The 27,378-nt window shown below is 41.1% G+C and overlaps 1 protein-coding gene across 1 annotated transcript in view; it reads left to right on the forward strand.

Moving 5' to 3' along the window:
- Nucleotides 1–25,024, forward strand: part of LOC120056288 (phospholipid phosphatase-related protein type 5-like) — a 66,304-nt gene extending 41,280 nt beyond the window's left edge. Inside the window, exons 5-6 of the mRNA XM_039004534.1 lie at nt 16,782–16,922; nt 25,007–25,024. Coding sequence (XP_038860462.1) covers nt 16,782–16,922; nt 25,007–25,024 — 159 coding nt within the window. The remainder of the gene's footprint in view (nt 1–16,781; nt 16,923–25,006) is intronic.
- The last annotated feature ends 2,354 nt before the right edge of the window (nt 25,025–27,378 follow it).

Consider the following 27,378-nt stretch of genomic DNA (forward strand, 5'->3'; position numbering starts at 1 on the left):
TTCTAATGAGGTGATCATTTCTAATTAGGATTTTTTTTGTGTACAGGGCTCTCTACACCATTAAAATGTTTCCTCATTTCCTTTCCTTTCCCTGTCCTTCGGAAACCATTTAAATACCTCTTCAAAACATTTCCATCCTCCTGCAGACCCAATTTTACTGCATTGAAAAGACCCCATCCCAGTAAAGAGACCCCACCCCAGTAAATCCCACAACACGGCGACAGTATCTCCCCACCGAGTCTAACGATTCACTGGTCTCCTTTTCCCCATGATTCTCCATAACCACCACAAGAAATTAAAAGTTCATTTTAGGTTTGGTAAGCCCTATACCAATTCCTCGTGATCCCCAGTTCATTTTAGGTTAGGTAACCCCTATACTAATTCCTCGTGACCCCTCCACTCTTTCGTCCATTCTAGAATTCCATTCCAGAATAAGACGACATCAAACGTACATTTATTTAAAAATAAAACCACATAAAATGTCTGATTTAAACAAACCCTAAGGCCTTCTGCATTTGCAAGGCCATATCATTTAATTGTTTTACCTTTAGAATCCATTCCCCTGGCATTTCGCCTAGAATCTTCAACCCAAAATACGTTTTCCTGTGGCAAATTTAGCCAATTTGTCATCGTAAGGAATCCGCAATATATACATGTGGTTTTCTAACACTTTCTCTCACCAAGGCAGCCGCCTTAGCCATTCCGTCTGCTTTACGATTCCTTATGGCGATTTTATCTGTACTACTAGTATGAGCTTCACATTTCACCACTGTTAATTTACTGGGTAACTGACATGCTTCTGATAATGCCTCTACCTCCAGACCATTTTTATTGGTGTTCCTGTCGCTGTTAACATGCCCCGTTGTGACCACAATGTAACGAAATCATGAACTACTCCAAATGCATACCACACACAGCATACCCCGTTATGTTACTCTCTTCCCTTCTGTGTTCATTTATCTAGAGCCATCTGTATACAATATTTTCCCTGATTCCAATGCTGTCTCTGGCAAATCAGGCCTAGGTTTTGGAGTAATCTGGTCTGGGTCACATGTATGCGATTCACCCTCCCCATGCAACAGCATTAACGACGCAGGTTTCAAAGCACCAACCTTCTGAAATTGTAGATTTTCCCCATTTAACGTTAACTCCCATTTTGTCCATCTTGCACTAGTAACATGTGCTGTTCACTATGGTTGCTACTGCGTGTGTAACATACAAATCATATTTTTTACCCATTGTAATGGAAGCCGTGTTATTGAACACAACTTCTGTCGCCTGTACCGCCCTAAGGTAATGTAGCATTCCTCTTGGCCCTCGTAATTTTTGCGTAGCCATCGCGCTACAATGTTTTAACTGTTCATGAACAACATTTTTTAACAGATAATTTTAGATTTCGCAATCCCAATGCTGGCACTTGACGCAATTGCTTCTTTAACTCGACAAACGCTTCCTCACACTCTTGATTCCACTCTATCCTCTAATGGGGACCCTTCCCCCCTTTCGTCAACTTTGTAAGTGTCTCAGCAATTTCAGAGAATGACGAAATAAAATGTCTAATGAAATTGAAAACTCCTGAGCGTGCGAGGAGTGTCACGTTCCTGACCTGTTTTCTGTTAGTTTTTGTATGTGTTAGTTGGTCAGGACGTGAGTTTGGGTGGGCAGTCTATGTTTTCTGTTTCTATGTTGGTTTTGGGTACCTGATATGGTTCTCAATTAGAGGCAGGTGGTTTTCATCTCCTCTGATTGAGAATCATATTAAGGTAGGTGTTTTCACTTTGTTGGTTGTGGGTGGTTGTCTCCTGTGTCTGTGTTTGTTTGCACCATACGGGACTGTTTCGTTCGTTCGTCGTTTTGTGTAGTCATTTTCCTGTTCGTGAGTTCTTCGTGTTATGTAAGTTCTTATGTTCAGGTTCGTCTACTCCGTTTGTTGTTTTGTTTAGTTTCAAGTGAAGTTCGTGTTTTCGTCTTTACTTAAATAAATCATGTCATATCAAGACGCTGCATTTTGGTTTAATCCCTGCTCCTCCTCTTCGGATGAAGAGGAGGAGGAACGCCGTTACAAGGAGTGTTTGGTCGTGCCAAAGAACTCATTGTTTCTACCCGATCCCTGGTAATGTGTATCTTGCCCGTAGAAATCAAAACCCCTAAATATGTTACCTCTTGCTTTGCTAGTTGTGCTTTGTCATATGATGCTTTATGACCCTGTTCCGCCAAATTGTCTACCAATGTGTTGCGGTCTCGCACATAAAATGTCTATGAACCACTTATCGATCGAACAGAGACTATACACCGCTAGGTGAAAGTTCCATTCCTTCTACTTTCCGGAGGATTTGTTGTTGCGCTTTTGAAAATGATGCAAACGCTTGCCTATCCTAAAAAGGAACCTAGCCTTCACTCACTTTAGCTTGGCTCTTATATTTTTATCTGGATCTCGCAGAGGAAAAACCTCCACTCGGGACCTATCCTTATGGAACCTACGCTATACCAGATATTTCCGACCGGTCGTTTACACAATGGGCTTACAGAATTAAACCTAGGCTCTCCAGGTCCATATCCCATAATTAGTTCAGCCAATTGTCATCTCCCCAAGATGTCAAATGAGTGGAAACAGATATAGTAACTAGCCTACCTTGTCCTTTGCCAGCTCTGCTCCACTGATCTGGACTCTTTGGTTTGACTACAAATCGTGGTGAATTCTGCCGACTACACCATCTGTTAGGTTCTTACTTTTCGGAGTAAATAACTCACGGACACTAGATACGCTTTAACCAAGTTTAATTCTTCCCAAAGGTTCTGTACAGCTGTATTCAGACAGCAAAACATTTCTCTCCATTACAGTTATATACATCCCACTTAAGACACTCTTCCTTTTCTCCAATCCTTACAATTTATGGTTCAACAGAAAGAGGGTAAAGAGGGTAACAGGATACCAAACCCTTATTACACCCTTAAGGGAATCTGTCCACACCTCCTGACCTCAACCCCTCCTTCACCTAATCCACAGATATCCATCTGTCTTCCCTATATCAACAGTTGCTCTCCTCTCATCCGCCCAACACATTCCAAAGCCTTTTGGCTTTCTACGGAGAACCATTAACTTCTGACATAAAACCGGGTCTCTTTCACTCTTTCTATTCAAGGCTTCTTTTCTATAATTTATTTAATGTCTCAATGTTCAAAGTTTAGCCGATTCCAACAGTATGCATTACATGCTTATTATATGCTTGCTACATTAACTCTTCGTAATAAGGCCCTCTCTGTGGTCACATGTACATACTTTTTACATGTAACATGTTTGAACTCTATACAGTCCAAGGTGAAAGTCTACACATCCCTTGCACAGTCTTCACATCTTGCTGCCTTAAATCTAAAAAGGGATTAGGTTAGATTTTTCCCCCCTACTGATCTACACAACGTCCTCCACATTTTCAAAGTGAAAGAAAATAAATGACTTATTCTGGTCCAAGTAAATTTGCCTACATAATTAATTTGCATGATATTGTGTAAGTGAGAAATTCTGGTCTTGAACTTACCTTGGTAAGATTTCAGGGAATAGAAAAGACTGCTCTATGAAAAGTTTATATGAGATGAGTGCAGAGATGACAATCTGTAGGAGACTATGACACAACATTCCAAGACTGTCCTAAAAACATCCTCTGGGATGTCCCTGGAACATACCGGGAACTAGACAAAATCTCCAGGGGACCGTAATACAATGCCCAAGAACGTCCTAAAAGCGTCCATTTTCCCTTCCCTGGGAAAATGCGGGAACTACACAAACCTCCAGATGACCATGAAACAAAATCCTGACCACTTTTGGCACACACAACGCGGGCGGTGAGGTCAGCATGTAATGGACATCATAATACCTTATTATAAAGTTATACTGTGACCAAACTGGGACCTGTACTGAACATCCTCTTATGGTCCCGAGGTTAACGTCATGTTTTAATATTCCTGGAACGTTCCCAGAACGTGAGTTGGATAAAGTCTCGCCAAAACCCTTAACTTCTTGTGGGACGGTAGCGTATATAGCGTGGGACGGTAGCATTTACTGCAGTATATGAATTGCCAAAATAATGTTTGTTCGTCAAATGACAATGCATTCGGATAGTATTCAGACCCCTTGACTTTTTTCACATTTTGTTACTTTATAGCCTTATTCTAAAATGGATGAAATTGTTTTTTTCCCTCATCAATATACACACAATACCCCATAATGACAAAGCAGAAACTGTTTTTAGAATTTTTTTGCACATTTATGAAACAAAAACCCCCAGAAATAATGCATATACATACGTATTCAGACCCTTTACTCAGTACTTTGTTGAAGCACCTTTAGCAGCGTTTACAGCCTCGAGTCTTCTTGGGTATGACGCTACAAGCTTGGCGGAGTTTCTCCCATTCTTCTCTGCAGATCCTCTCAAGCTCTGTCAGGTTGGATGGGCAGCGTTGCTACACAGCTATTGTCAGGTCTCTCCAGAGTTGTTCGATCAGGTTCAAGTCCGGACTCTGGCTGGGCCACTCAAGGACTTTCAGAGACTTGTCCCGGAGCCACTCCTGCGTTGTCTTGGCTGTGTGCTTAGGGTCGTTTTCCTGTTGGAAGTTGATCCTTCATCCCAGTCTGAGGTCCTGAGCGCTCTGGAGCAGGTTTTCATCAAGGATCTCTCTGTCCTTTGCACCATTCATCTTTCCCTCAATCCTGACTAGTCTGCCGCTGAAAAACATCCCCACAGCATGATGCTGCCACCGCCATGCTTCACCGTAGGGATGGTTCCAGGTTTCCTCCAGACGTGACACTTGGCATTCAGGCCAAAGAGGCCAATCTTGTTTTCATCAGACCAGAGAGTCTTGTTGCTCATGGTCTGAGAGTAATTTAGGTGCCTTTTGGCAAACTCCAAGCAGGCTGTCATGTGCCTTTTACTGAGGTGTGTCTTCCGTCTGGTCACTCCATAATCACACCATAAAGGCCTGATTGGTGGTGCTGCAGAGACGGTTGTCCTTCTGGAAAGTTCTCCCATCTCCACTGAGGAATTCTGGTGCTCTGTCAGAGTGATCATCTGGTTCTTGGTCACCACCCTGAATAAGGCCCTTCCCTGATTGCTCAGTTTGGCTGGGTGGCCAGCTCTAGGAAGATTCTTGGCGGTTCCAAAGTTCTTCCATTTAAGAATGATGGAGGCCACTGTGTTCTTCGGGACCTTCAATGCTGCTGACATGTTTTGGTACCCTTTCCCCTGTCTCGGAGCTCTATGGACAATTCCTTCAATTGTCATGGCTTGGTCGACTGTCGGACCTTATATAGACAGGTGTGTGTGCCTTTCCAAATCATGTCCAATCAATTGAATTTACGTGGACTCCAATCAAGTTGTAGAAACATCTCAAGGATGATCAATGGAAACAGGATGCACCTGAGCTCAATTTCGAGTCTCATAGCAATACTTATGTAAATAAGGTATTTCAGTTTTTGCTTTGTCATTATGGGGTTTTGCATGTAGATTGATGAGGGAAACAAAATTATTTAATCAATTGTAGAATAAGGCCGTAACGTAACAAAATGTGGAAAAAGTCAAGGGGTCTGAAAACTTTCTGATTGCACTGCATGTATTTTATTGGCCCTGCTGCTGTGGACACTTAGGGTAAGGAAACCAATGTCATTTTGTAATTTGGGTGAACTATCCCTTTAACAGTTTGGCCTTTCAATCAATCACTGTGGGTGGGATTGTCAGGGGAGGGGGCAGGGTGTTTTTGAGTCAGAGTTGTTAGGGTTTCAGACCTGTCAATCACTGTGGGTGGGACTTAGAGGAAGGCTGTAGATTAGTAATCAAGTCAGAAAAACTAGTCTAGTCTACTCTTTCAACTGAATTTATTGTGGCAAAATCTAAATCTAGTCTACACTTCAATTGAATGTATTGTGTCAAAAACATAAGAAAATGTTTTGTGTTCTTTCAAGTAAACATTGATTCCATGTTGAGAAAAAATATAGAACCACAGGAAATGGTTTTAAAAATGCTAACATTTTCAGGGGGAGGACCCTCAGACCCCCCGCCAGATACAAAGTCAGGCACCCATGAATAGACCTACAGGTATGATTCAGTGGAGGCTGCTGTTGCGGGGCGGACGGCTCATAATAATGTATGGAACGGAGTAAATTGAATGTTATCAAACCATGTGTTTGATGTATTTGACACCATTCCATTCATAATGCTCCAGCCATTACCACGAGCCCGTCCTCCCCAATTAAGGTGCCACCAACCTCCTGTGGTATGATTCCTTGTATCCTGATGGCTAATATCCAATTGCTGGAAAATAAACTTTGTGAACTCGAGTATGGCTTCAATTACAGAGGGACATCAGGGAATGCTGTATCTTTGTTTTTACAGGCACATGGCTTACATACAATTCACTCGACTGTGCTTTTAAATTTTGCGTATGGATCGTAGGGTGGCTTCTGATTAGAGTATGGTGGAAGGTGTATGCTTCCCCGTCAACAATTCCTGGTGTACCGAAGTTGAATATGTCTCGAGCTCCTGTTCACCTGACATGGAGTTTCTGATGCTACAATACCGACCCCACTATATGTCGAGGGAATTCACTTGTGTTATTATCACAGCTGTGTACATACCCCTACAAGCAAACATCAAGGCCGCACTTAGTGAACTGTATAAGCACATTAACCAGCAAGAATTGTCTCACCTGGAAGCAGTCTTTATTGCCGTAGGAGATTTTAACCAAGCAAATTTTAAACAAATGATTCCAAAGTATCACCAACATTTAAACTGCCCCCCAATTGGAAACAACGTGCTGGACCATCCCCCATCCCTACCCTCTCTTCGGCCAATCAGATAGCGTCTCTCTGTTCCTTCTCCAAGCCTACAAGCAGCAACTCAAGAGGGAGCCATCAATACAGAGAATAGTGAGGCGCTGGACATAGGCGGTAGACTCGATGCTGCAGGACAGTTTTGAAAATACTGATTGGAATATGCTCAAAGATTCCTCAACCCAGGATTCATCCATCAACATTGAGAAATATACATCGTCAGTCACAGGCTTCATTAGGAAATGCGTTGATGATGATGTACCCACAATAACAATCTGGACATACCCCAACCAAAAAACCTGGATGAACTGAGAAATCCATACCTTGCTGAGAGCCCGTAGTTCAGAATTCAATTTCAGCGGAACGAACCCCGACAACTCTGTGTCGCGCAACGCGTACAATGCAAGTAGGTAGGAGCTCCGCAAATCCACCTGTGTGGTGCACACACACATACAGTATATGCATTCATGCTTCACACAAATTACAACTACTGCTACCAGACTCGATTTGTTCATACTGCACAATTTAAACACTTGCCCTCCAATCCCTCCTTGTGTAAATATTGTACTATAAATTGTGCCTTCCTGAATTATACTTATGCTAAAATATATATTCTATTCTACTCAGCCATTTACTTTATGTTCATATTTTTATTTTCTTATTTCTTATTGTTGTTGTATTGTCGAGAAGGAACCTGAAAAGTAAGCATTTCGTTGGACAGTGTATACCATGTGTATCCTGTACATACGACTAATAAAACTTGAAACATGATTGAGGCATGCTGGTGATCAGGCCTACCACTGTTGTGTCATCAGCAAACTTGATGATTGAGTTGGAAACGTGTCTGGCCACGCAGTCATGGGTGTACAGGAGGGAGCTGAGCACGCACCTTTGTGGGGCTCCCATGGCGAGGATCATCGTGGCGGAGGTGTTGTTGCCTACCTTTACCACCTGGGGTCGGCCAGTCAGGAAGTCCAGGCCCAGTTGCACAGGGCGCGGTTCAGACCAAGGGCCCCGAGCTTAGTGATGAGCTTGAAGGGCACTATGTTGTTGAAGGGGAGTGTTCAATCAATAAATGGTGTTCAATCAAGAAATTGATCATAAAAAGATTGTGAGAGCTGTTTTGTTAGACTTTTGACTTTGCTGAAAAAACGTATATGTTATTGCTTTACGTTCTCTGCTATATTGTGGATCGAGAATTACCTGTCTAACCGAACACAGAGGATGTTCTTTAACGGAATTCTCTTCAACATAATCCAGGTAGAGTCGGGCACACGTCTACTAATGACCTGCCACTGGCACTGAGTAAAGCCTGTGTGTCTATGTATGCTGATGACTCAACATTATACACGTCCGCTACCACAGCAAGTTAAATCACAACAACACTTAACAAAGAGCTACAGTCAGTTTTAGAATGGGTGGCAAGTAATAAGCTAGTCCTAAATATTTCTAAAACTAAAACCATTGTATTTAGGACAAATCATTAACTAAACCCTAAACCTCAACTAAATCTTGTAATGGGTAATGTGGAAATTGAGCAAGCTTAGGACTAAACTGCTTGATGTAACCCTGGATTGTAAACTGTCATGGTCAAAACATATTGATGCCACGGTAGCTAAGATCGAGAGAGGTCTGCTTTCTTGACATCGCTATCAACAAAACAAGTCCTACAGGCCCTAGTTTTATTGCACCTGGACTACTGTCCAATCATATGGTCAATTGCCACAAAGAGGAACATAGGAAAATTACAATTGGCCCAGAACAGAGCAGCACATCTGGCCCTTAAATGTACACAGAGAGCTAACTTCAATAACATGCATGTCAATCTCTCCTGGCTCAAAATAGAGAAGCGATTGACTGCATCACTGCTTGTCTTTTTGAGAGCTATTGACTTGTTGAAAGCACTGATCAGTCTGTTCAAACGGCTAGCACACAGCTCCAACACCCATGCATACCCAACAAGACATGCCACCAGAGGTCTCTTCACAGTCCCCAAGTCCAGAACAGACCTTGGGAAACACACAGTACAACATAGAGACACGACTACATGGAACTCTATTCCACATCAAGTAACTCAAGCAAGCAGTAAAATCAGATTTAAAAATCAGATACAACTACACCGTATGGAACAACAAGGACAGGCACACACGCATACGCAAACATATGCTAAATACACTACACACACATACATTGTAATGTTGAAATAGTATGGTATTATATATTTTGTATTGTAAATATGTAGTAGTAGAGTAGTGGTGTAATAATGTGTTGTATGATGTTAAATAAAGCAGTACATGTCGGGTGATGTAATTTCCTTAATCCTGTTTGGACCTTGGCAGGAGCTAATGGGGATCCTTAATAAATACAAATGCAAATCTGTTGTCTTCTATCGTATTTCGGACCAGAATGAGGCTCTCTTCACTTCCTATTGATCCTGCAGTGAGGATTCAACACCTTCGTCGAATGTATTCATCATTTATCTGCAGATAAATCGCCAAAAAGAAGTAGTAACCTACCAGTATGCACGTGCCACAAAACAATAATTAAGTGAATTTCAACTCATCGTTACCAGTTACATTACATAGGACGTGTAAATTCACTCACAGGAGATGAGGAAGAAGCATCATGCTCTCCTCCATAAATAGATTTGACTTCAGCCAACCACAGGGCACAAAAAGAACACCGGTACGAAGAGGTGGGACAGACAGCAGACTGACGAACTGTACAAACCAGCAGTCTCCCTGGCATCGCTCGCTTTGTGACTGACAGGTGCCTGTCCTACCAATAGATCACTGTAAGATGCATATCGTTCATTCTAGCAGGAGAAGGCTACGGATTTTTCTGACTAGCGAATTGAGACGTTTAAATGAAAAGAAACCTAGTTCATTTATGAAGTGGAAAAAGTAACCAGCTTACAATGACTCTGTTATTGTGAATTTAGCCGACAGCCGGCACTTATGGAAAACACTGGGTTTTCCCCCTAGTATGGCTGGATAATTGGCTCAGATGAACACAGTAGGACCACTTGGATCTGTTGTGTTTAGTATAGGGAAAGTGACTGAGCTCCTCTATGAGTGGGCTCCTTTTGATGTCTCTGCAATACACATATTAGTTGGTGTGTCTCTTGCTAGAGTGAGTATGAAAACCGTTAGATTTGCTTGAGTTTCTCGGGTTTCAGAGCACTAGTCTATGGAGAAATCTTGCTTAATTGGTTGTTGCATACAAATTGGGTGTGGAAACATCAGTGCAAAGTTGCTGCTCATGGCATGTTTATCTTCAACAACTCTAAATTACTACTAGCACAAAGATCATCCATTTCTGACAGGATAGGTGGAGAGTTATAGTGTTAAGTGCGTCCCAAATGTCACCATATTCCCTATGTAGTGCACCACTTTTCTAACGGCCCTGGTCAAAAGTAGTGCACTGTGTAGGGAATAGGGTGCCATTTGGGATACAGACCTAGTATGACCTAGTTAACGAGAATGGGGAAAGGGGAAAGGTGGGAAAGGACCCAGCAGGAGATATCTGAGATCAAACCACCGTATAACAGGCGAGCAGGCGCACATCACGCGTCATCAGCAAGAAAGCACAGTGCCTAACAGAAAACAGCAGGGTGCCTGGGCCATGGTGTGTGTGTGTGTGTGTGTGTGTGTGTGTGTGTGTGTGTGTGTGTGTGTGTGTGTGTGTGTGTGTGTGTGTGTGTGTGTGTGTGTGTGTGTGTGTGTGTGTGTGTGTGTGGGTTTGTGGGTGGGTGGGTGGGTGGGTGGGTGGGTGGGTGGGTGGGTGTATGAGCGTGTGTGTGTGAAAACCGCAGGGTGCCTGGGCCATGGGGTAAAGGTGTGTGTGTGCAGGTTTACTTGCATCCATGTCTGTGTCTTGTGTGTGTCTGCATGTTTTTTCCCCTAAACTGTTATAGAGTACATGAACCTATAACTACAGAATGTTATTTTCTGGATGCATTCACACCATGTGTATGTCTCGCGTTAAGTCACATATGTCTTTTACCTTTGATGTGCCCTACTTTTGTCAATTCTCTGTACGCTTGTGCCCTGCTTGTGTTATTCACTCTCACATGCAGTGTTCAGTCATGCATGTGTATATAATTTAGTGCCGTGGCGTAAGATTACAACTTGCGCATAAACGATTATTACTACATTGCAATTTCATAACATACCATATCTGAAGCAGAGTGCTACAGCAACCAGGTTTAAATTCTCGGACCGACTCTTTTCTCTGTATATATCAATGATGTCGCTCTTGCTGCTGGTGAATCTTTGATCCACCTCTACGCAGACGACACCATTCTGTATACATCTGGCCCTTTGGACACTGTGTTAACAAACCAAATGAGCTTCAACGCCATACAACACTCCTTTCGTGGCCTCCAACTGCTCTTAAATGCTAGTAAAACAAAATGCATGCTCTTCAACCGATCGCTGCCCGCATCCGCCCGCCCTACTAGCATCACTACTCTGGACGGTTCTGACTTAGAATATGTGGACAACTATAAATACCTAGGTGTCTGGCTAGACTGTAAACTCTCCTTCCAGACTCACATTAAGCATCTCCAATCCAAAGTTAAATCTAGAATCGGCTTCCTATTTCCTACCGATCCTTGACTTCGGCGATGTCATTTACAAAATAGCGTCCAACACTCTACTCAGCAGATTGGATGCAGTCTATCACAGTGCCATCCGTTTTGTCACCAAAGCCCCATATACTACCCACTACTGCGACCTGTATGCTCTCGTTGGCTGGTCCTTGCTACATTTTTGTCGCCAAACCCACTGGCTCCAGGTCTATAAGTATTTGCTAGGTAAAGCGCCGCCTTATCTCAGCTCACTGGTCACCATAGCAACACCCAACCGTAGCACGCGCTCCAGCAGGTATATTTCACTGGTCATCCCCTTTGGCCACCTTTCCTTCCAGTTCTTTGCTGCCAATGACTGGAACGAATTGCAAAAATCACTGAAGTTGGAGACTTATATCTCCCTCACTAACATTAAGCGTCAGCTGTCAGAGCAGCTTACCGATCGCTGCACCTGTACACCTTCCATCTGTAAGTAGCCCATCCAACCAACTACCTACCTCATCCCCATATTTGTTTTTGTTTTTCTGCTCTTTTGCACACCAGTATTTCTACTTGCACATCCTCATCTGCACATATATCACTCCAGTGTAAATTGCTGAATCGTAATTACTTCGCCACTATTGGCCTGTTTATTGCCTTACCTCCTTACTTCATTTTGCACACACTGTATACAGATTTTTCTATTGTGTTATTCACTGTACATTTGCTTATCCCATGTGTAACTCTGTGTTGTTGTTTTTGTTGCACTGCTTTGCTTTATCTTGACCAGGTCGCAGTTGTAAATGAGAACTTGTTCTCAACTGGCCTACCTGGTTAAATAAAGGTGAAATAAATAAGTGGACTGGACATGCCGAGAGTTGAGTTTGGATTGGTCTGCCATATAGCATGCTTCTGTCTATTTGAGCTGGTTCTATTTGAGCTGGTCAGTATGTCTAGGGAGTCCTCTCTAACGCTGCTTTCTAAAAAATGTATCGCGTATTAAAACTTCACAAGCCTAATGTCAAGTTAAAGTGTACTGTTAGTTACAGTGTATGCTCTCCACTTTCTGGAGGACTGAGTTTTGAAATCAGTGGAATTTGAGTATGATAGCTAAGGAGATGAGAAAACACCTGTCTCCATCTTCATACTAAGAGCAACCATGGCGTCCGAAGGAGATGCGTCCATCGATGATGTATATGGGTAAGATAGTCTAGCTAGCTACATTTTCAGATTTTGACAAAGTGGTTTCATTTCAAGTTAAAGTATACTGTTAGCTAGCTAACGTTAGCTGGCTGGCTAGCTAGCTATTGTTCCGTGTGTGATCTTATTATTTGTATCTCAGACCCATTTGCTTGACTAGTTATAGCCTAATGTTAGCTACTGTAGCTAACATTGAACCTGGTTGGTTAGCTACCTACAGATTCATGCAGGGTAGTAACGTCATGAGTTAAGATAGTGCCGGAAGAAATGGCAGCCGTTTTACAGGCGCCTAACCAATTGTGCTATTATGTGGTTTTTTCACGTTATTTGTACATAATGTTTTGTACATAAAGAGCTTCTGGATATTAGGACAGAGACCACTCACCTCGTATTAAACAAAGATTTTTTCTTCAACGAGCAGGACGCACAGGATGTACTTCAGACACCCGACAAGGCCGAAATCCCCGTCATAGGCAAGAGAAAGAGACAGGGCAGGGTGCCTCGTAAGGATCTGCCGACGCCCCTTACCATCAATATTACTTGCCAACTTACAAACATTGGACAATAAATTAGATGAGGTACGATGACGAATATCCTACCAATGGGACATCAAAAACTGTAATATCTTGTGTTTTACTGAATCGTGGCTGAATTATGACATGGAAACATTCAGCTAGCGGGATATACGCTGCACCAACTAGACAGAACAGCACACTCCGGTATGACGAGGGGTCTGTGTATATTTCTAAACAACAGCTGGTGCAAGAAATCTAAGGAAGTCTCTAGATTTTGCTCGCCTGAAGTAGAGTATCTCATGATAAACTGTAGACCACACTATTTGCCACACTATTTCATCTATTTTTTTCGTGGCTGTTTATTTACCACCACAGACGGAGTCTGGTGCTAAGACCGCACTGAGTCAGCTGTATAAGGAAATAAGCAAACAGGAAACCGCTCACCCAAAGGCGGCGCTCCTAGTGGCCGGGGACTTTAATGCAGGGAAACTTAAATCAGTTTTATCTAATTTCTATCAGCATGTTTAAAGCGCAACCAGAGGGAAAACAATTCTAGATCACCTTTACTCCACACACAGAGATGCGTACAAAGCTTTCCCTCCCCCTCCATTTGGCAAATCTGACCATAATTCTATCCTCTTGATTCCTGCTTACAAGCAAAAATTAAAGCAGGAAGCACCAGTGACTCTGTCTATAGCAAAGTGGTCAGATGAAGCAGATGCTAAACTACAGGACTGTTTTGCTAGCACAGACTGGAATATGTTCCAGGATTCTTCCGATGGCAATGTGGAGTACACCACATCAGTCACTGTCTTTATCAATAAGTGCATCGAGGATGTAGTCCCCACAGTGACTGTACGTACATACCCCAACCAGAAGCCATGGATTACAGGGAACATTCGCACTGAGCTAAAGGGTAGAGCTGCCGCTTTCAAGGTGTGGGACTCTAACCCGGAAGCTTATAAGAAATCCTGCTATGCCCTCCGACGAACCATCAAACAGGCAAAGCGCCAATACAGAACCAAGATTGAATCGTACTACACCGGCTCCGACGCTCGTATGATGTGGCAGGGCCTGCAAACTATTACAGACTACAAAGGGAAGCACAGCCGCGAGCTGCCCAGTGACACGAGCCTACCAGACGAGCTAAATAACTTCTATGCTTGCTTCGAGGCAAGCAACACTGAGGCATCGATGAGAGCATCAGATATTCTGTGTGATCACGCTCTCCATAGCCAACGTGAGTAAGACCTTTAAACAGGTAAACGGCCACAAGGCCGCTGGGCTAGACGGATTGCCAGGACTTGTGCTGACCAACTGGCAGATGTCTTCACTGACATTTTCAACATGTCCCTGATTGAGTCTGTAATACCAACATGCTTCAAGCAGACCACCATAGACCCTGTGCCCAAGAGCACTAAGGTAACCTGCCTAAATGACTACAGACCTGTAGCACTCATGAACATAGCCATGAAGTGCTTTGAAAGGCTGGTAATGGCTCAAATTAACACCATTATCCCAGAAACCCTGGACCCACTCCAATTTGCAAACCGCTCAAACAAATCCATAGATGATGCAATCTGTATTGCCCTTTCCCACCTGGACAAAAGGAACACCTACGTGAGAATGCTACTCATTGACTACAGCTCAGCGTTCAACACCATAGTGCCCTCAAAGCTCATCACTAAGATAAGGATCCTGGGACTAAACACCTCCCTCTGCAACTGGATCCTTGACTTCTTGACGGGCCGCCCCCAGGTGGTGAAGGTAGGTAGCAACACATCTGTCACGCTGATCCTCAACACTGGAGCCCCTCAGGGTTGCGTGCTCAGTCCCCTCCTGTACTCCTTGTTCACCCGCGACTGCATGGCCAAGCATTGTTCCGACACCATCATTAAGTTTGCAGACTACACAACAGTGGTAGACCTGATCACCGACAACAACGAGACAGCCTATAGGGAGGAGGTCAGAGACCTGGCCGTGTGGTGCCAGAATAACAACCTTTCCCTCAACGTATTCAAGACAAAGGAGATGATTGTGGACTACAGGAAAAGGAGGACCGAGCACGCCCCCATTCTCATCGACAGGGCTGTAGTGGAGCAGGTTGAGAGCTTCAAGTTCCTTGGTGTCCACATCACCAACAAACTAGAATGGTTCAAACACACCAAGACAGTCGTGAAGAGGGCACGACAAAACCTATTCCCCCTAAGGAGACTGAAAATATTTGGCATGGGTCCTCAGATCCTCAAAAGGTTCTACAGCTGCAACATCGAGAACATCCTGACTGGTCGCATCACTGCCTGGTACAGCAACTATTCGAACTCCGACCGCAAGGCACTACAGAGGGTAGTGCATACGGCCCAGTACATCACTGGGCTAAGCTGCCTGCCATCCAGTACCTTTACACCAGGTGGTGTCAGAGGAAGGCCCTACAAATTGTCAAAGACCCCAGCCACCCCAGTCATAGACTGTTCTCTCTGCTACCGCATGGCAAGCTGTACCGGAGTGCCAAGTCTAGGACCAAAAGGCTTCTCAACAGCTTTCACCCCCAAGCCATAAGACTCCTGAACAGGTAATCAAATGGCTACCCGGACTATTTGCATTAACATTAATAATAGTTTATTTTAAAATGACCAGAGGAAATGAAATATTCCTCAATATTAAAAAATACACAAGCCGCTAATAAGAATCTTGCAAGCTTATCGAAACGTTTTTCTATACTCATTCATTGCAGCTGCAGTGCTGGTAGCGAGAACACACATTTAAGACTTGTAAAAAAGTGTTGAACAAAGTGTTGATAGTGCTGAATAACAACTTAAACATGAATTTACTTGTAAAAACAGCAGCTCTTTGCTGTATTCATTGTCTCTCTCTAGTTATGGTTTTAAACGTTTGGAAATCTCACAGTATCAACTTTGCAGTGTGCTCGAGGCTTTGTTTTATGTCTATGGCTCGAGGAAACTGCAGACACAGTGATCTGAACTATCTGATTGCGATAGGCCTATAGGTGCACTTGCTCTCTGGGCCTGCCGGGTATGCAGAGTTCTACCTTCAGACACATGAAATGGTTCAAAATAGGAACACTTTGCCTTCTTGGCACTAGTGCTGCTGAATCATGTGCACCTACCACCAACAGCGCTAAACAAAGAAAGAATTATAGAAACGCAAGGCTTTATCGTTTTTGTTTTGTTTTACAGAAATGTTTGGTAAACAACTACAAATGCCTTAGAGATTGAACGGTCGATCGGTTGGTGACCACTGCTCTAGATGATCATTGTTCTCTGAGTTGCATTTCTCCTCCATCTGAACATTGCCTTAGATAGACGTCTCACAAAAAAAGCTAATTTGGGCTCTGGTAATGGATGAAACTCCTTGAAGACACACAAACACACAGCCCCTGATTGAATTCATGTTTTTGGGCAACAAGCCATGCGATTCCTTTATAATAGAAAAAAATAATTACATAACCCATGTTTTGAGAAGTGAAAGGCACTCTACGAAGCACTCAGCTCTGCAAAAACACCACAGAGCCTCTATTTCCATCTCAGCCTAACTAACTAAGTCTCCCACTCCCACATCTCTATTTCTTCTTTCTTTCCGTCTCTCACTTCCGCGCACACCAATCCCCCATATCTATTTTCCTTTGTCTGCCCCGTGACCGTGGCTGTGAGTGCAGGTTCTAGGGGTGGTGCAGAACTTCAAAGGGAAGACTCTGCTGAACGAGATCCCGCCGGAGGAGAGAGTGGTCAGCAGTGTTACTATGATGGGCCAGCCCCGCATCATGGACAACACCATGGAGAAGTACATAGCCTCACAGGTATTGTCAGCTACACTTCACTGCAGTAGGCTAAATACAATATAATGTGCTTTTGCTTGGAACAGTTTCCTAGAGTACCTTGTTTGTCAGCCTCAGTCCATTCTGCTGTGTCCACCATACAGAAAGACACATCAGATACAGTATATCCTTCATTGTATGTATAGAAAGATAAAAATGTCTTCCAGATGTGTAGTATGAAGGTTGAAAATTGACCAAAGAATATGAACATTGACAAAAATATACATTGAGGTTTGGAATATAATGTATGTATCACTTTGGTTTGAGAGTCTCATCTTCTTAGTTTTATAGTCCAGGTAAAATTTCTATAAGCTCTTACAATGCCTTTGGCAAGAGGTACACAATCCCAGTCCCTGAAAATAGTCTGTCTGCTAATCATCTGTATACAGGTGATTAGCAAGAAGCCACACACATTGTTACATTGGGCTAAATCGCACACTGTGTAAACTGATCATGTAAGAATGAAAACCTGCATGCCTCGTTACCTGTCTATACAAAGTGTCTTGATAGCAAAGCTGTGCGGGTATAAACATTGTGTGTCAAATTGGGTTAAGTAGACCATTTGCTGTTTATTGATTAAACCACTGTTCAGAACATTGGGAGCAACAGTTACCACATACAGTTTAAGTTGGAAGTTTACATACACTTTAGCCAAATACATTTAAACTCCGTTTTTCACAATTCCTGACATTTAAACCTAGTAAAATTCCCTGTCTTAGGTCAGTTAGGATGACCACTTTATTTTAAAAATGTGAAATGTCAGAATAATAGTAGAGAGAATGATTTAGTTCAGCTTTTATTTCTTTCATCACATTCCCAGTGGGTCAGAAGTTTACATACACTCAATTAGTATTTGGTAGCATTGCCTTTAAATTGTTTAACTTGGATCAAACATTTCTGTTAGCCTTGCACAAGCTTCCAACAATAAGTTGTCAGAATTTTGGCCCATTCCTCCTGACAGCTTGTGTAACTGAGTCAGGTTTGTAGGCCTCCTTGCTCGCACACGCTTTTTCAGTTCTGCCCACAAATGTTCTATAGGATTGAGGTCAGGGCTTTGTGATGGCCACTCCAATACCTTGACTTTGTTGTCCTTAAGCTATTTTGTCACAACTTTGCAAGTATGCTTGGGGTCATTGTCCATTTGGAAGACCCATTTGCAACCAAGCTTTAACTTCCTGACTGATGTCTTGAGATGTTGCTTCAATATATCCACATAATTTTCAACCCTCATGATGCCATCTATGTTGTGAAGTGCACCAGTCCCTCCTGCAGCAAAGCACCCCCACAACATGATGCTGCCAACCCCGTGCTTCACGGTTGGGATGGTGTTCTTCGGCTTGAAAGCCTCCCCCTTTTTCCTCCAAACATAACGATGGTCATTATGGCCAAACAGTTCTATTTTTGTTTCATCAGACCAGAGGACATTTCTCCAAAAAGTACGATCTTTGTCCCCATGTGCAGTTGCAAACCGTAGTCTGGCTGTTTTTTATGGCTGTTTTGGAGCAGTGGCTTCTTCCTTACTGTGCGGCCTTTCAGGTTATGTCGATATAGGACTCGTTTTACTGTGGATATAGATACTTTTGCACCTGTTTCCTCCAGCATCTTCACAAGGTCCTTTGCTGTTGTTCTGGGATTGATTTGCACTTTTTGCACCAAAGTACGTTCATCTCTAGGAGACAGACCACGTGTATGACGGCTGCGTTGTCCCATGGTGTTTATACTTGCGTACTATTGTTTGTACAGATGAACATGGTACCTTCATGCATTTGAACATTGCTCCCAATGATGAACCAGACTTGTGGAGGTCTACAATTCTTTTTCTGAGGTCTTGGTTGATTTTTTTAGATTTTCCCATGATGTCAAGCAAAGAGGCACTGAGTTTGAAGGTAGGCATTGAAATACATCCACAGGTACACCTCCAATTGACTCAAATGATGTCAATCAGCCTATCAGAAGCTTCTAAAGCCATGACATAATTTTCTAGAATTTTCCAAGCTGTTTAAAGGCACAGTCAACTTAGTGTATGTAAACTTCTGACCCACTGGAATTGTGATACAGTGAATTATAAGTGAAATAATCTGTCTGTAAACGATTGTTGGAAAAATTACTTGTGTTATGCACAAAGTATTGGGGAGTGGTTGACAAACGTGTTTTAATGACTCCAACGTAAGTGTATGTAAACTTCCGACTTCAACTGTATGTGTTGACTGAATATAAGCAAAATAATCAAGTTGATGGCGCAGTCATATAGCCTCGGCACCTACATAAAGCTGAGTGACTCACTCATTCAAAGCTTTGGATCAAAATAAATAAGTACCAACATTCTTTCTGATAGACTTTAATAAAGAAATGTTTTGGTTATCCTGACCTGGACACCTTGTATTATAATAGTCCAGTATGGGCTATTAGCAGGACAAGAGACTCTTTCCAGTATTTTGATACTTTGTGCAAGGCAATTGATCAGCATTAAAAACTTAGACCGCGTCCCAAGTGGTGACGCAGTCTAAGACACTGCATGGCAGTGCAAACTGCGTTGTTACAGATGCTGGTTCGATACCCGTTCCGGCCGCGACCGGGAGACCCATGAGGTGACGGTGGGTTTTTGGTTTCATCTCCCTCTAAAAACAGAAAGAAATAATTCTAAATAACAAACTGGCTTTATTTACAAATTAGTAAGATTATCTCCAAAATATTGTTATTTTTTAAACAAAGCGATTATTATTATCATTATTAATTAATTTAGAATGATATAAAAGCCCCTTAGATATTCTCACAGATCAGATTTGCTCTAAAGAAAAATGCACCTTATATATTAATTTAGAATCCTCCAATCATCTAAATCTATTTATTGGCGGAGAGTCACGTCATTGAAAAAAGTATTTTTCAATATACTGTAGGCCTACCGTCGGCGACATGAGTCTCACTAGTGTTGAGTAGTTTGCTGTTAAAAGTGGTGTAGGTCTTGTTTATTTAAAAAGCATATTGAAGTTTGAAGCAATAGGATTTGAAGCAATAGCAATAGTCAACTATTTCAGCAGCGTTGGGGACTGGTCTTGATAAACCAATGAGATTTGTATTTTCACTGAATTTCCATTTGGGTATTGGTTAGACTACAATTAGGGTGTGGAAATGTTATGCTCTTAGTACTGTAGCCTACTCCCGACCGTCACGTAGTAGAGCGCCATATTTTCCTAACGGAAACACTGAGGGTTTCGTTTTTTCGTTTTTCTTGGAATAGAAACACTATAATATCAATTAAATTAAGCTACATTTCTTAAAATGAATCCCATATACTATGTTCTTACAAAAAAAAAGGTTTTCAATTCTCTAGTACAGCCAATATTGAAGGCTATCAAATGCTTCTCAAAGATATCCTCTGGTGGTCAAGCTAGCACTAAATAGCATTAATGGTAACAATGGCTGACAATTAAATAACATGCCATAGATCTCTGCGGCAGCCTGCAAAGTGTGCTGCAGTATGAAGCACACCTTACAGGAAGAACCACTGCGCTTTGAATGCGCTGAGGGGCTTGTTAGACTGTCTGTTCACACACACACACACACGCATGCACACACACAAAATGTAAACACACACACACAAAGTGGGCCAAGTAGCATGAGACTAGCACACTGTACAGCTTCTGGGTTGCCTCTATAAGCATAATACAGTAGCATTGCTCCTGAAGATTAATGATGTAGCCTTCGCAGACCCTATAGCGAAGGGAATGCAAGGTCATGCATTACAGGGACATACAGTATGTCACTGGCCCCCTTGGTAATCTTGATGAAGTGCCTTATGGAGACCCAGTGCTCCCCCTATTTGAAATCACAATGAGTCCAGGGGAAGTTACATTGGGCCATTCGTCAACGCAAAGGAGGATGACCACATCTCATTAGACTGAGGTGTGTGAGGTGAATAAGAACGAGGAGATGCGGAGAGGTGTGTTTGTGTTTGCGTTCATGCATGCATGCGTGAGAGGTAGATGAGCAAAGCGTTAATGGCAAGAATGGTCAAATGTGTAGTAGTTGAGGTTTGAGGGACTATATGTACTTTAGAAATCCAAAAAACACCCAGCGGAAACCTAAACTGCAGTATGGGTTCACTCATTGCACAGTTTAGTGTAGCAGCAGGGAGACTGTAGCTAAATGCATTTCCACACTAAATGCATTGCTACACACAACATCAACATGGCCATAGGCCATCTTCAAACTCAGTACAGAAGGTGACCCAAATAAATCTGACACATTAGGATGCTTTAGAAAACCCTTTGGATCCAGGCTCACTGCTCGCTTTGACTGCCTGGCTGACTGCTTCAGTATTCATAGATTTTAAGGGAGTTAAATTAAACACGCATACACCATCCCATAATTAAGCCAGTAGTTAGTAGTGAAGGATATCATGCCTTGCTAAGTAAGAAATAATGAAAAATAATATACAATTATTATTTTAAAAGGAATTTTCCCAATTGATACTATTGGTGCATATAGGACACATGAATTCATCTGAAAACAATAACTAAAGCTAAGTTAAGTTATTATAAAAATGAATAATTCATGTTGTGGAACACGTAACCCCATCCATCTACAAACACTGTGTATTTCCAGTAGCTTGTAAGTTTTCAGTGTCAGGCTAGCAGTTCTGTTCTTCTCTCCTGACAGTTACAGTTGAAGTCGGAAGTTTACATACACTTATGTTGGAGTCATTAAATCTCGTTTTTCAACCACTCCACAAATTTCTTGTTAGCAAACTAAAGTTTTGTCAAGTTGGTTAGGACATCTACTTTGTGCATGACACAAGTAATTTTTCCAACAGTTGTTTACAGACAGATTTATTTCACTTATAATTCACCGTATCACAATTCCAGTGGGTCAGAAGTTTACATACACTAAGTTGACTGTGCCTTTAAACAGCTTGCAAAATTCCAGAAAATGATGTGATGTCTTTAGAAGCTTCTGATAGGCTAATTGACATCATTTGAGTCAATTGGAGATGTACCTGTGGATGTATTTCAATGGCTACCTTCAAACTCAGTGTCTCTTTGCTTGACATCATGGGAAAATCAAAATAAATCAGCCAAGACCTCAGAAAAATAATTGTGGACCTCCACAAGTCCTGATTGCATGAAGGTACCATGTTCATCTGTACAAACAATAGTACGCAAGTATAAACACCATGGGACAACGCAGCAGTCATACACGTGGTCTGTCTCCTAGAGATGAACATACTTTGGTGCGAAAAGTGCAAATCAATTCCAGAACAACAGCAAAGGACCTTGTGAAGATGCTGGAGGAAACAGGTACAAAGGTATCTATATCCATAGTAAAACGAGTCCTAAATCGACATAACCTGAAAGGCCACTCAGCAAGGAAGAAGCCACTGCTCCAAAACAGCCATAAAAAAAGCCAGACTACGGTTTGCAACTGCACATGGGGACAAAGATCATACTTTTTGGAGAAAAGTCCTTTGGTCTTATGAAACAAAAATAGAACTGTTTGGCCATAAAGACCATCGTTATGTTTGGAGGTAAAAGGGAGAGGCTTGCAAGCCGAAGAACACCATCCCAACCGTGAAGCACGGGGGTGGAAGCATCATGTTGTGGGGGTGCTTTGCTGCAGGAGGGACTGGTGCACTTCACAAAATAGATGGCATCCTGAGGCAGGAAAATTATGTGGATATATTGAAGCAACATCTCAAGACATCAGTCAGGAAGTTAAAGCTTGGTCGCAAATGGGTCTTCCAAATGGACAATGACCCCAAGCATACTTGCAAAGTTGTGGCAAAATAGCTTAAGGACAAAAAAGTCAAGGTATTGGAGTGGCCATCACAAAGCCCTGACCTCAATCCTATAGACAATTTGTGGGCAGAACTGAAAAACCGTGTGCGAGCAAGGAGGCCTACAAACCTGACTCAGTTACACCAGCTCTGTCAGGAGGAAGGGGCCAAAATTCACCCAACTTATTGTGGGAAGCTTGTGGAAGGCTACCATAAACGTTTGACCCAAGTTAAACAATTTAAAGGCAATGCTACCAAATACTAATTGAGTGTATGTAAACTTCTGACCCACTGGGAATGTGATGAAAGAAATAAAAGCTGAAAGAAATAATTCTGTCTACTATTATTCTGACATTTCACATTCTTAAAATAAAGTGGTGATCCTAACTGACCTAAGATAGGGAATTTGTGTGGAATTTGTGTGGATTAAATGTCAGGAATTGTGAAAAACTGAGTTTAAATGTATTTGGCTAAGGTGTATGTAAACTTCCGACTTCAGCTGTATATTTTAAGATTATCATGGAATATAATTGAACATTTTCATTTCTCTTAGAATAAAAACCTTAGTGTAACAACAGTTTTAGTAAGTAATACTGACGAGTAGGGTGTTCGCGTGCAGGACAGAGGAATAGCAATTCTTACACTATTGTTCTAAATTCAATCACCTTCTTCATGCTCATCATTCATTTAATTGAAATTACATTTTGAAGTCTTGCATAATTATCAGTTTCTATTTGGTTTATGTCGCCCATTCATTGTCAGTTAGAGACACATTAGCGCCTTGGGATCCAAAAGTGTAATCAGTGCTCTAACTCCCCATTGCGCTGGTCTGGAGTAATGAAGTAGTGACGCAGGGTACCGTATTAAACCACAAATTACATCTATGTCCCACAGCATAATCTGAAAACTTTTAGTTGAGCAACCACTGTAGAGGCAACCCAGGAGCTGTACAGTGTGCTAACCTAATGCTACTTGGCCCACTTTGTGTGTGTGTTTGTGTCTGTGTGTGTGTGCGTTTACATTTTGTGTGTGTGCATGCGTGTGTGGACAGACAGCCTTACAAGCCCCTCAGCGCAATCAAAGCAACTGACTCATTAGCTCGAGGTTACGTAAGGGTCGTTATATAATTAAATTACGGAAAGCAAGAGATGTTGGGGACCAAGATGTCACAGGACTGATACTGTATCTTGACTGTGCTATTTTGTGTTTTTTTCATATCAAGATCGCAAATATCATTTTACCAAGTAATGTCTAATCTGACGTAATCAGTTTACTTCATAAAAATGCTTCAGTACTTAATAGTTACTAATCTTGGGATGTATTGAATGCAGAGAATGTCTTGGATATTAAATATAGTGAATCATTGAAGACACATTTTTGTTCTGTTTCTTCTTTTGCTTCTTTTTTCCTTTAGAATTCTAATACTTTCGCCGAGGTCACATGACAATGAATGTGTCACATGACACACAGTTGGATGTGGTAGCTGCTCACTGTCATGGTCGCCAGAGGGCAACACAGATCCTGAAGATGATATCTATGTATAACGGGGTTGTGGTCAGTTGCATTTAGTGAATTCTGGAAGTAAACTGAAATTGCAATTCAATAATTGAAAAAAGGCATCTATTTTCAAGACTTCTCAATTAACAACAACAAAAAGTTGTTTTCCATAATTTTATTTTAAATTCAAATCACTTCAAGAATTGACTTCAATTCAAATTGACCCCAACCTTGATCTATACAGTATGACCCTATTTCCAAATCAAAGATCCTTCAGCTTTACTTTTTTTTTTGCTCTCCAATCAATATGTTTCCTCCTTCTGTTCTTCACCTGATGAATGGTGTTCATTGTTCATTGATTTCCCCAAAAGTATTCCTTATTTGTATATACTTGAAGTTATTGTATCAAACACGTCTCATATATGTGTATATATATATATATATATGTATTGTACAGCATTTTTATTTTATTTCCTTCCATGTCAAAGATCATGAGTCCTTGCCAACAGCGTAAACGTGTATAATGTGTTTTCTATCATGGCTGTTTATTACTTTATATGTGCTTGCTTGCAAAAGTGCAATCCAAACTGTATCTTGTCAGAGCCAATATGTTGTGGGTTTACTTCTGTCTAGATTTTACCAACCAGACCTGAGAGAATGAAGAGCCAAAGATCATTGCCATTTTATATAGGCTTTGGTAGTTTTCAGAGAAATCAATGAATGAATTGTGTCCCTCTTACGATTAGCTAGAAATACATGGGCATTTAGGTGTGAAACTATGCGACCATGTGTGCAGATGTGCATGGAGCCGTAAAAGTGTGTCCGTGTGTGTGTGCTTGATAAACCTTTGAACATAATTTTCTCTTGTGGATTGAAGGATGTTGCTTCGGGCTTGCCAGACAATCAACAACCATAATATGACCACGGTCAGGCAACAGAGCCAGTGCGGAAATAATATGGAAATAAAGAGATGTTTTTTAATTTCTCGGTTTCATTCCTCCTATTTTATTGTGTTGCAAAAGCATGGATCTATACTGTATGTTGATATGTCAGATTAGACAATATGGAGTATTGTTTTAAACTCACAGGCCAGCAATGATATTCATAGTTGATGCACGACTAGACTTCAGTTTCCCAAATGCATTATGTGTAAAGTTGTTTTTATACCACCACAATTTGATGAAAACCCCTGTTGTATGTTAATCTCCATGACGACATTTTAACACTGTTGTACTGTATGTGGCTGTACTGTTTACCGTCTACTGTCTGAATGGTATGTCGTACTGTATGACCCCTAACAGTCTCAGCCCATCATCTGAAAATTAAGGGTTCTACTACTCATGTGCAGTTAGAAAAGGTATCTATACATGTACAATGTGATGACATGGTTTTTAATACGTTTAACATCTCTTTGTCTTAGTTTTTCTAGAAAATGTATGGGGCATTTGAATGATTCTGGAGATGTTGTTCACTGTCAACCATTTCGTTACTTAAAAAATATGTAAATATATTAATTATAATATATAATATCAAATGTATAAAATATTAAAGTTGGATTTGTGTATTGTTTTGATCTTATATGTAGTTTCTGAGTGTTAGTTTTTTCGCTTGTACAGATTTCGTTACTTTTATAACTATTTTGTTTTGATATTGTCCCATTATACCAGATCTTTGTTTATTGATCTCATCGCTATGAGTAACATTAACCCAGCAGCAGCTGCAGGACCTCTTACACTGTAGAAAATGGAAGAATAACTAAACTGTGAGAAAGTTGCGGTGTAAATGTATTTGAATAAAATCTAAATAAATAGGTTTGACTCCAGCTTTTCTGTTTTGAAGTTTCATTCCAAAACGTGATACCATATATCCATTTTCAGAAATGTTTTTAAATTGACAGGAATTAACAACACATCTTGTGAAAGAGATAGAGCTCAGCTTTTTTTCATCTTAACATGACATGGGCTAGTGAAAAGACAGATATCATTTTGTTTGAAAGATATTGCAAGGTCATTTTATTTTAGAGAGACAAATAACCATGCTTTGTGGTAAAATGCTATATATCCACTTCAAACAACAAAACTACAATAGAAAAATATCCCGATTGGGTTTTAAACAGTTATATGTAAGAAAGTATAGATACATAAATTAATAACTATTAAAATAATCAATTTCTTTCAACTTTTTTGTGCAAAATAGCCTAAAATCACATAGCCAATGTATTGTATCCAGAGAGTGAACCATGTATACAATGTGTTTTTTCTTTTTGGACATTTAAGCAACTTTTGAAAAACATTCTGTGGGTTTTACAGGTTTTATCATTAGGATAAATTAAGGAAAGCTTTTTGAGTTTCATTATACAGCGCCTTCAAAAAGTATTCACACCACTTGACTTTTTCCACATTCTGTTGTGTTACAGCCTGAATTTAAAATGGATTCAATTGAGATTCTTTGTAACTGGCCTACACATAAAATCACATAATGTCAAAGTGGAATTATGTTTTTAGACATTTTTACGAATTAATACAACATTTAAAGCTAAAATGTCTCAATAAGTCAATAAGTATTGAACCCATTTGTTATGGCAAGCCTAAATACGTTCAGGAGTAAAAATGTGCTTAACAAGTCACATAATAACTTGCATGGAAATAAGTGTTTAACATGATTTTTGAATGACTACCTCATCTCTGTACCCCACACATACAATTATCTTAGTCAAGCAATGAATTTCAAACTCAGATATCCAATGCCTCGCAAAGAAGTGCACCTATTGGTAGATGAGTAAAAAAAAAAAAAAAAGAGGCATTGAATATCCCTTTGAGCATGGTGAAGTTATTAATTATAGTTTGGATGGTGTATCAATACACCCAGTCACTACAAAGATACAGGCGTCATTCCTAACTCAGTTGCCAGAGAGGAAGGAAACCACTCTGGTATTTTACCATGAAGCCAATGGTGACTTTAACAGTTACACAATTGAAGGGCTGTGATAGAAAACTGAGGATGGATCAACAACATTGTAGTTACTCCACAATACTAACCTAAATGACAGAGTGAAAAGAAGGAAGCATGTACAGAATAAACATTTTCCAAAACATGTATCCTGTTTGCAATAAGGCACTAAAGTAAACCTACAAAGAAATTGCCAAAGAAATGTACTTTATGTCCTGA

The sequence above is a fragment of the Salvelinus namaycush genome, chromosome 11 (assembly GCF_016432855.1).
Source record: "Salvelinus namaycush isolate Seneca chromosome 11, SaNama_1.0, whole genome shotgun sequence".
Taxonomy (NCBI): domain Eukaryota; kingdom Metazoa; phylum Chordata; class Actinopteri; order Salmoniformes; family Salmonidae; genus Salvelinus; species Salvelinus namaycush.